This window comes from Mus caroli, chromosome 5, assembly GCF_900094665.2.
Source record: "Mus caroli chromosome 5, CAROLI_EIJ_v1.1, whole genome shotgun sequence".
Classification (NCBI taxonomy): Eukaryota; Metazoa; Chordata; class Mammalia; order Rodentia; family Muridae; genus Mus; species Mus caroli.
Window position 1 is genome coordinate 123,250,145 of NC_034574.1, and position 11,235 is coordinate 123,261,379.

Below are 11,235 nucleotides of genomic sequence, written 5' to 3' on the forward strand. Positions count from 1 at the left end.
AAAAAAAAAAAAAAAAAAAAGAAACCCTTTCTTTTTAAATTGTATATGTATCGGCTGTTTTCCCTGTTTGTCTGCTCACTATATGCAATCTGCCTACAGTGCCTACAGAGGGCAGAAGACGGCGTCTATTCCCTTGAACTGGAGTTACATGTGGTTGTTATCTACCATGGAGGTGCTAGGAATCAAACTCGGGTCCTCGAGATGAGCAGCCTGTGCTTTTAACTGCTGAGTCATCTTTCTGGCCCTTGTCCTGATTTTAAAATGTTGGCTCTGGGGACTGACTTCAAATTCTCATGCTTCTATGGCAAACATTGTACTGGCTGAGCGCCCCCCTCCCCCCGCCCCGCCCCCAGCAATGTTCTTGGAGTGGGCAGTAAGAGGGGGATCCTGAGGGCGTGGCTTCTGGCTGGAAATTTTGCTCTGTGATGAGTCTTCTTGCTTGGAGCTTCTCTGACACCCAAGGCCACGGAGCTGCAGGAGCCATTGTTCCATAGGGGGAGCTGTCTTCCCCGAGGCTGTATTTCTGAGCAACTATGGCCAACCTCCAAGTCATTAAGTGGATTGAGCTCTCAAGCCTGATGCCAGTGAGCAGGGGCAGCCTTATAAGAGAGCTCTGAGCTACTCCACCGCCAGGTCTGCAGCTCCATTTCCATTAGCAGCTCTATCCTGGTGGCCACCCTGCCTGGAGGAGCCTGACAGGGAAGGATTCTGCCTAAGGGCGCCATCTGAAAATCTTTGGAGCCCTGCGTTTTCCCACCAGTCACGTGGCTCCCATGGTGCTAGCTCTCCCTTGGCAACTCAAACCAGATTTGAAAATAAAATGTCACTTTTAAAAAATGTCTACTGTCAGCACATGGAAAATTTGTTTTTCCTGTTGAACTTCACGAGATGACTAGAGGCGACTGAGAGAGTCTAGATGCGTGCCTCGTGCGTGGGGAGCGGGTGTCAGCGCATGTGAATCAGCGAGTCACGGGGGGGCATGTGAGAGAGTGGTGTGGCACCGCGCGCAGGTGGGGGACAGCGTGTACAGTGGCGTCAGCCGTGGGGGTGCAGTGTCGGGGTATGGGAGTGCTTGGGTGTGTGAGAGTCAAAGGAAGAGTTTGAATTCAGGTCTGAGGTGACTATGGGTTCATTCCCAAGGACCGACTCGTGCTGTTGTGTGAGTGTGTGCCCAGAGAGATGGAGGCTGTGGGATCTGTGCGGGCATCTGAAATCTGTGTGTGTGTGTGTGTGTGTGTGTGTGTGTGAAGATTGGCGCTGGTGTGTACTGTGTCTATGTGTCTGAGATATTAGTGTTGGTGTGTGTGCCTGTGGTGGGGACACTGTTCCCAGGAACAAAGCTCTGTTCACCCCAGATAGGGAACTGATGATAGACCAGGGTAATTAAACGACCACAGGCCAACTTGCTGAAGCAGTGGCTGACAGGCACGTGCTGCGTCACTAAAAGCCACCCTAGCATGGGTGACGACTCATGAAAGCTGGAAGCTGAAGCTCACTGTACAACTTGCAGGCGGCAGCTCTACAGGTCAGACATCCCCCTCTTCTCAGCAGCTCTAACTGCACAAATCATTTGAGGAGGGAGGAGAGACTTCCTTTCTGTTTTTTTTTTTCTTTTTTCTTTTTTCTTTTTCTTTGTGATGAAACATGCTGACCAAAACCAACATAAGTGAGTGTGATGGTTTGTACATGCTCGGCCCAGGGAGTGGCACTATTAGAAGGTGTGGCCTTATTGGAGTAGGTGTGTCACTGTGGCCGTGGGCTCTGAGACCCTCATCCTAGCTTCCTGGAAGTCAGTATTCTGCTAGCAGCCTTCAGATGAAAATGTAGCGCTCTCAGCTCCTCCTGCACCATGCCTGCCTGGATGCTGCCATGCTTCTGCCTTGATGATAATGGACTGAACCTCTGAGCCTGTAAGCCAGCCCCAATTAAATGTTGTTCTTATAGGAGTTGCCTTGGTCATGGTGTCTGTTCACAGCTGTAAAACCCTAAGACAGTGAGCAAAGGGTTTTTTTTTTTTTTGACGCATACTTCCAGATTACAGTTTATTATTGCATTAAATCAGAACTTTTAAGCAGAAACCACGAAAAATATGCTGTTTGGTGGCTGTCTAAGCTTAACTGACTTTCTTCTAGAGACTAAGACCAACAGCCTAGAGAATGGTGCTGTCCACAGTGGACTTGGTCCTTCTTACATTGATTAACAGTTGAGATGATCTCCCATAAACATGTTTACAGGCCAGCCTCATCTGAGTAACCAATCAACTAAAATTTCCTTCTAGGCTATGTAAAGTTGAAAGTTAAAGGTGACTAGAGTTTATGAATCTGCTAGGTTTCAGAGACATCTTGAGACTTGTTGGTTGTTTACTATCCGAGTCTTCAGGAGCTTTCCTCCGGCATGGACTGTTTCAGCCCAGAGGAAATTTGTTATAGAACACTGTGTTATGGGTTGGCAGTGAAGTATCTCTCCAAAAGCTCACATGTCCAAGGCTGGGTTCCCAGTGCAGCAGTGTTCAGAGCTGAGATGTTTTAGAGATGATCAAATTCTGAAAGCTTCAATTTCATGAATATATTAACCTAACGATAGAGTCATAATCTGATGACATCACTGGAAAGGAGTGGGCCTTTAAGGGGTAGCAGTTAGCTGAAGGAGTGCATCACTAGGAGATGGTGTTTTGAAGGGCCTACCAAATCCCTGGCCACTTTCTGCTTCTCTCTCTGCTTCCTGCCCACCACAGGGTGAGCAGTTTTGCTTCATCACTTTCCACCATGATGCTCTACCTTACAACAGGGCCAGAAGCAACACCCAGTGTTTTACAAAGTGAGACCACCGAACCTGTGAGCCAAAAGAAACCATTCCTGCTTATGTGGATCTCCCTAAGCATTTATCAGTGTTGAGACACAGGGCAAACACAGTGTCTTGTGCTGGTGTGTGTGTGTGATCACACACCTTGTTTAGTAATCTGAACTTGAGTAGCTTCTCCTCTGCATGGACTCCCTGTGGTCCCATTCTTTGGGACATTCCAAGCCCAATCACTTAGTTATATTTCCAGTCCTCTTTTTACCTAAAACTTATTTTTTTTATTATCACATCTATGTGCATGCTGTACATGTATGCATGTGTGATATGTGTGTGGGGGCTGCTAGTGTGCCGTGGAGCACATGTGGAGATCAGAGGACAACTGTCCCTTCACTGTTGTGTGTGTTCTGAGGCTTGACCTCAAGTTGCCGGGCAAGCTCACTTATCTGCTGAGTCATCTCATGGTTTTTCCTTTACCTTTCAGTTTGAAACAGGCTGTCATTCCATAGCCCACACTGCCCCAAGCTCTAAGGCTCAGGCTGCCATTGAACTCACTCTGCAGCCTATGCAGACCTTGAATTTACAGTTTACAGCCCTTCTGGCTCATCTTTCTGAGTAGCGGGCATGCTCCATCGAGCCCTGGCAGGGTTTCCTCATTGGCTGAGGAAGGCAAGGGTGAAGAGATGGAACCTAGGGTCTCACACATGCTGGGCGAGTGTCCCCCACCGAGCTCCAACCCTAACGCAAATACATATGTGAAGTACTGGGCTTTGTTGCAAGTAGCTTTCAAGTTGGTATCTGCTATTGTTCACTTTATATTGCTTATGCTTGGGCAAAGCCTGAGGGTATGAATGGAAAAGTACCTAGAAAGATGAAAGTTGCTTCCAGAGGCGCAGATCCATTTGTTATATAATATTCTCTGGTGACATTGAGCCCTTATTAATAACTAAACATCTGTCAGTACTATAATTATATTTCTGGTGCCACGGTTGTGTCTACCATTGTCCTGTGTAAACATGGAAGGGCAGGTGTGAATTATTTAGGCAACTGGCTTTGAGTAAATAACCACTTGGTATTGTTTCTGGCAGTAAGTTTCTGTCAACTCCTTGCAGACTCTCAATGTCTTCGCTGATGCTCCTTTGAGGTACCCCCAAATCTCTGACCACATCACCCTGGACCCCCGATGCGGCTGCCTGAGCAACCTGGAGATGGGAAGCCTGAGAATGAGACAAAGGGGGACCAAGAAACCCCCGAAAGGGGAGAGGAGCCACGGAGAAGCCCAGCCCCTGACTTCCCCACCTGGCAAGTCTCTCCCCAACCCTAAATCCCTGGATCTAGATTGCTTTGCAACTCCCAGGTAGGGGAGTGGGGGTGGGGTCTGAAAGCCTGTGATGCCCAGGGTCCAGGGAACAGAGGAGAGTCTATGAAGAGTCCACTGTGGGGGTGGGAGGTGGAGGGTGGGGGTGGAGATAGGGGCTTATCAAAGGACGAGCTATATCCAGAAGGAAGGAGAGTTTATGTGTGTTCTGGAGGTGGTGGGTTTCCATGGACTCTGAGATTCACTCTCAAGGCAAGAGGGCGTGGTTGCAAACTCACTATCAATAATGCCTTTGGGAGGGTGTGGGTTGTTATGAAACAGATGTAACTTGCAGAATGCAGAGCAAGTGACAGCGTGGAGACAGAACCTTTACATGGGTCATTTTAATTAATTCTCAAAATATTCCCATGAGGACTTTGTGTGTGTGTGTGTGTGTGTGTGTGTGTGTGTGTGTGTATGTGTGCGTATGCTTACACATACACAGAGTACTGGATACTGAACCTACGATCTTGTGTGTATTAGACCAGTGCTATACAGATCCTTATTAGGGGATTTTCAGCAAGTGTTCTACCCTTAGCCCTTCACTAGCGCTGAGACAAGTAAGTGCTTTATCATTGAGCCATACTCCCAGCCTCTTACTGGGTGTACTATAGACAAGTGCTCTACCACTGAGTCATAGCTCCAGACTCTAATTGGGAGAGTCTAGACAAGTCCTTGACCACTGAGCCACAACCCCAGCCCCTCACTGGGGCATTCTAGGCAAGTGCTCTACCACTGAGGCACGCCCCCATCCCCTCACTGGGGGATTCTAGGCAGGTGCTCTACCACTGAGCCATGCCCCCAGCTCCTCACTGAGGGATTCTAGGCAGGTGCTCTACCACTGAGCCACACTTCCAGACCCTCCCTGGGGGACTCCAGGCAAATGCTCTACCACTGAGGCACGCCCCCATCCCCTCACTGGGGGATTCTAAGAGCTGAACTATATCCCAAGCCTTCTCTTTTTTTCTTTTCTTTTCTTTTTTAATTAGATATTTACTTTATCTACATTTCAAATGTTGTCCCCTTTCCTGGTTTCCCCTCCAAAAAACTCCCTATCCCCTCCCCCCTATCCCTGCTCACCAACCCACCCACTCTTGCTTCCTGGCCCTGGCATAGAGCCTTCATAGGACCAAGGACCTCTCTACCCATTGATGACCAACTAGGCCATCCTCTGCTACATATGCATCTGGAGCCATGAGTCCCACCATGTGTACTCTTTGGTTGGTGATTTAGTCCCTGGGAGCTCTGGGGGTACTGGTTAGTTTATATTGTTGTTCCTCCTATGGGGCTGCAAACCCCTTCAGCTCCTTGGTCCTTTCTTTCATTGGGACCCTATGCTCAGTCCAGTAGTAGGTAGACTGCGAGGATCCACCTCTGTATTTGTCAGGCACTGTCAGAGCCTCTCAGGAGACAGCTATATCAGGCTCTTGTCAGCAAGCACTTGTTGGCATCCACAAAAGTGTCTGGTTTTGGTGACTGTATATGGGATGGATCCCCAGGTGGGGCAATCTCTGGATGGCCTTTCCTTCAGACTCTGCTCCACACTTTGTCTCTGTAACTCTTTCCATGGGTATTTTGTTCCCTTTTCTAAGAAGGATCAGAGTATCCACACTTTAGTCTTCCGTCTTCTTGAGTTTCATGTTTTGTGAATTGTATCTTGGGTATTCAGAACTTCTGGGCTAATATCCACTTATCAGTGAGTGCATATCATGTATGTTCTTTTGTGACTGGGTTACCTCACTCAGGATGATATNNTCNAGNTCCATCCATTTGNCTAAGAATTTCATAAATTCATTGTTTTNAATAGCTGAGTAGTACTCCATTGTGTAAATGTACCAAATTTTCTGTATCCATTCCTCTGTTGAGGAACATCTGGGTTCTTTCCAGCTCCTGGCTATTATAAATAAGGCTGTGATGAACATAGTGGAGCATGTGTCCTTATTACATGTTGGAGCATCTTCTGGGTATACACCCAGGAGTGGTATTAGTGGGTCCTCAGATAATATTATGTCCAGTTTTCTGAGGAACCTCCAAACTGATTTCCAGAGTGGTTGTACAAGCTTGTAATCCCACCAGCAATGGAGGAGTGTTCCTCTTTCTCTACAACCTCGCTAGCATCTGCTGTCACCTGAGTTTTTGATCTTAGCCATTCTGACTGGTGTGAGGTGGAATCTCAGGGTTGTTCTGATTTGCATTTTCCTAATGATTAAGGGTGTTGAGCATTTCTTTAGATGCTTCTCAGCCATTTGGTATTCCTCAGTTGAGAATTCTTTGTTTAACTCTGTACTCCATTTTTTAAAATAGGGTTATTTTGTTCTTTGGAGTCTAACTTCCTGAGGTCTTTGTATATATTGGATATTATCCCTCTATCAGATGTAGGATTGGTAAAGATCTTTCCCCAATCTCTTGGTTACCGTTTTGTCCTATTGACAGTGTCCTTTGCCTTACAGAAGCTTTGCAATTTTATGAGGTCCCCTTTGTCGATTGTTGATCTTAGGGCATAAGCCATTGGTATTCTGTTCAGGAAACTTTCCCCTGTGCCTATGTGCTCGAGGCTCTTCCCCACTTCTCTTCTATTAGTTTCAGTGTATCTGGTTTTATGTGGTGGTCCGTTTCACAAAGTTGCTCAGGCTTGCCTTAAGCCCACTCAGTAGGCCAAATACTCCTTGAACTCAAAATCCTCCTGATTCAGTCTCCCAAGTAGCTGGCGGGTCTGCATCACCAGGCCTAGCTGTGTAAATACATTTTTTACAGGTGAAAAGGTTTTTTTCTTTTTTCTCTCTCTCTTTCTCTCTCTCTCTTTCTTTCTTTCTTTCTTTCTTTCTTTCTTTCTTTCTTTCTTTCTTTCTTTCTTTCTTTCTTTCTTTTAAAGTACTGAGTAACTGATTTGAGGTCACAAGGTCAAAGGATTACCCAGAATTCCTACCAAGTCTCTCTGAGGCCAATCATGGTTTATTTCCTCTCTTCCCCATCTCTTTCATCTGCCCCCCTATTTCCCCCTCCTCCACTTTTTCTCTTTTCTTCTCCTCTATTTCTTCTCTCTTTTCTTCTCCACTCCTCCTCTTCCTCTTTCTCCATCTCCTTTTTAACCCCCTTCTCTACCTCTTCCTTTTCTTTTCCTCCCCCTCCTCCCCCACCCCATCCTCTCCCCCCCTCCCCCACCCCCTTCTTCCTTCCCCCTCCTCCTCCCTACCCCTTCCTTTTCCTCTCTCCTCTCTTCCTCTCCCCTCCTTTTCTTCTCCCTTCTCTTCTCCCTCCTCCCTCTTCTCCTCTTCCCCCTCCTCCCTATTCTCCTTGTCCTCTCCCTCCTCTGTCCCCCAACTTCTTTCTGTTCTTCCTGGCCTCTCTCTGTATACAGAAGAGGTCCATTCAGGCTGTGGGGGTCTATATGTTATCAAGCCACTGGATTCCCTAAATTTTGAACTTACTCTTTTTCTTTGCCCAGGAATCCACGCATGAATGCTGTGAAAACTCAAGACTGTTTTTGGATAGAGGAAGATTTTAGGTCTGTGTGATACTGGCCTCAAAGATTACAGTGCAGTGAGTTCTTTACGTTGGTCGGTTCTAAGGTTATCTCTCCAAGGCTCTTGGTAACAGAACCTCTTGCTCTCTCCATCCTAGCTCATATTAGTGGTGGGAAGTGTTTATGGTAGAGGGCATGAACTTAAGCTTATGGGGCAGAATTGGAAATATTTTAGGTGATGCAGTTCTTGATTTTTAGTGATGTTTCCCCAGAGTTGTAGAAATGCAGACATGGAGGGCACGGGCACAGGATATTGCATGACTTTATCTAGATTCCAGAACCTTCTTCAAGATAACTCACTGTTTGAGAAATCAAAGGCAGGAGCTGAAGAAACCCTTGGGCAAGAGCATCTTAACACGTAGGGCAAGCCCTCCTGAGGACTCTGAACTTGAAGCTGGAAGTCTTTATAAGAGAGGGCTCAGAATGGCTGCTTAAGAAGTTTGGCTAGGTGTCTAGTTACTTTGGCCATGGCTGTGACAAATACACAACAAAGAAAAAAACTTCAGGGAAGAATGACTACTTCCACTTGTGACTTAGGGAGCCATGGCCAACCACAGTGGGAAAGGCCTATTGGTAGGAGTCTGAGGTGTCTTGTCACATGGCCCTTACAGTTTGGGAGAAAGAAATATGAATGGTATTGTTATAGCACCTGTTCTTTTATTCAGTCTTTGGGATGGTTCAGTCTATAGATGATGTGGATTTTTCCACCTTAAATATGGTAAGTTTTGCTCACCCCCCTACCTTCCCCTTTGTTTTCTAGGCTGATATAAAACTCACAATCCCCCTGCCTCATTCTCCTGAGTGATGAAATTGCATCTGTGTATCTCCAAGGCCAAACACTAAGTTGATATATTAAGGTTTAAGTTGCAGCCATTTGCATGGGTGATCCCCTGGGGAGCTAGCTGTCCTGACTTGTAAGGGTGCTGGCTCCTTGGTTTGGAGGCTGGAAACCTGTTCATCCATTTGTGTCCATGAGACCTGGAGGAGGATCTTAGGATGCCATTTTACTTTCATTTGTGTTGCTGTGACAAAACACCCCAACAAAAACAACTTAAAAGGGTTTATTTCAGCTCACAATCCTTGGTTCAGAGTTCATCATTGTGGAGATGTCAAAGAACTTTAAATAGTCATATTCCATCTACAGGCAAAAGCAGAGAGAAATGAATGTGAACATGGTCTCTCCACTCTTATGCTGGCCAGGACCTCTGCCTAGGGAATAGAGCTGCCCACAGTAGGTTGGCTCTTCCCCCAGCCATTAATGAAGATGATTCCCTACAAGCATGCCCACAGGCCAACTTGAGCTAGACAGTCCCTCACTGAGACTCTCTTCCTAGGTGATGCTAGGTTGTGTCAAGTTGACAAAGCTAACTCTCAGAGAACTGGTCTTGAGTGACTCCTGGATGGTCGGTAATGCAGACCTTAAAAACAACAAACAAACAAACAAACAAACAAACAAGCAAGCAAAAAAATGGAGCAGAGAGATGTGCAAATAGCTTAGACAAGATACAGCTTAGCAAACAGCTCCACTTCTAGGGTGGTGCTGTGGGCCAGTCTGAAGGAAGCTGTTCTCTCTGGGAGAAGTGGATGCATACTATTGATATATAAGCTAAAAATAACCAATCTTCCAAACAAAGTGTTTTTAGTTTTTTGAAATGAAAATGTGTAGACAAAGCAGGGATCTAGAATGTATGAGTCATTAAATTGCTGACTCTCAAAGCAATGGAGATTCAAAGGGCACTTTTTCTCTCTATTTCTCCCTCCCACCCCTGTTCTAAATAGCTTTGATAAAGAGTCTCTTCATAAACAGGTCCCACAGACTGCCCCGTGGCCTTATGGTCCTACACAGCAAGAGGCTGAAGGAACTCAACTCCTTCTTGCCTGGTTGCTAAGCTAGTCTCGGTTGCTAGGCTGATGTCAACAACTCTAGTTGTTCCTTGGGGGGGCACCCTCATCTTTCCTCTTTGTGTCTCCCTTTCGTCCATCAATACAAATCTATCATATTGATTCCTCCATATGAGCAATCAATCATGCATGAATCCCTCTGCTCTTGACTGTGAATTTAACACGTTAGTGTAGGTCTCCATGGTCCCTACACTGAGTGCCACTCTCTCTCCTCTCACTCTCTCTCTGCTAATGCTTGACTCAGTGGTACCAAACTCATCAGAACTAGCAAGGATGCTGTGGCATGGAACATCTCCAAGGAAGCTGTTTTCATCCTAGCGTGTATAACACAAGGCACAGGAGCAAGATGAAGCATTTCTGGTTCATCTTGAATTGTAATAGAAGGACTAGGTCTGGACAGTGGAGTTTTGGTGTGTGTGTGTATGTGTGTGTATGTGTGTAGGACAGAGGACAATGTTAAGTGTCATTACTCAGGAGCTGTCTCCTTATTTTTTGAGACAGAATCTTTTACTAGTCTGGAGCCTGATGATTAGGTTGGGCTGGCTAGCCAGTGAGCACCAGAAATCTGCTTGTCCCCGCCATCCCAGTACTGGAATTACAAGTGTATGTCACCAAACCTGGCTTTTTATGTGGGTGCTGGGGATCAAACTCTGGTCCTCATGCTTGCAAGGCAACAACCATTTTGCTGACTGCACTATCACCCCCTTCCCTCATTTGTCTATCTGTATGTGTGAGTGTATCTGTGTGTGTGTGTGTGTGTGTATGTATGTATGTATCTGGCTATTTATTTATTTGAAACATGGTCTTATGTATCCTATGTTGGCATCAGATTTGCTATGTGTTATGTAGTCAAAGATGACATTGAACTTCTGATTCTTTTACCCCAAACTCCCTCCCAAGTCCACCATTGTAGAGGAAGTTATAGCAGTAGAGGCTTGATGCAGTTCATAGATAGGGAATGTTGTTGCCCATATTCAAGGAGGGTCTTCTCATTTCAGCGAACCCAACTGAGAAAGTTCTCTACAGGTATACCCATGGCTAACCTGATCCAGACAACCTTTCATTGACTCTCTCCTCCCAGGTGATCCCAGGATGTTTCAAGTGGACAGTGAAAGGTAATCACCACAGTCCCTATTTCCAACAAAAAACATAGCTGACATTTTCTGGTCATATGCTTTTTTTACTCATCAAGGCACTATTTAGATCTATGTGGTTGTGTAGATTTATATGGATGTTAGAAAGGAAGAGATGAATAATGGTTTCCTCATCAGCTTACAAGATCATGAGGGATATGGGTTGAATTTATGTATTAGGGTGAATCTAAGATCAGGCTATGTTTGCCATCTCATCCAGAGACATATACCTATGTGTGTGTTCACATTTACATGTATAGGAACATGTGTATGTTTGGGTGTGCACATGCTTATGGAGGTCCAAGGCTGCTGTCAGAAACCATCACCCATTGCTTTTCCATTCTATTCTTTGAGGCAGGGTCTCTTAATCTAAGTCAGAGATCACCCATGTATCTACTTTGTTAGCTAGCTTGCTCTGGATATCCCTGGTGTCTTAGTCAGGGTTTCTATTCCTGCACAAACATCATGACCAAGAAGCAAGTTGGGGAGGAAAGGGTTTATTCGGCTTACACTTCCATGCTGCT

General features: G+C 45.9%; 1 protein-coding gene across 3 annotated transcripts in view; it reads left to right on the top strand.

Annotated features, from left to right (window-relative positions):
• Positions 1 to 11,235, top strand: part of Caln1 (calneuron 1) — a 473,529-nt gene that overhangs the window by 41,659 nt on the left and 420,635 nt on the right. For 2 of the 3 annotated variants that reach the window (XM_021163075.2, XM_029477872.1), the window contains exon 2: positions 3,909 to 4,098. In XM_021163075.2, the coding sequence (XP_021018734.1) occupies positions 3,980 to 4,098 (119 nt within the window). In that variant the 5' untranslated portion in view covers positions 3,909 to 3,979. The other variant, XM_029477873.1, reaches the window with a different exon arrangement.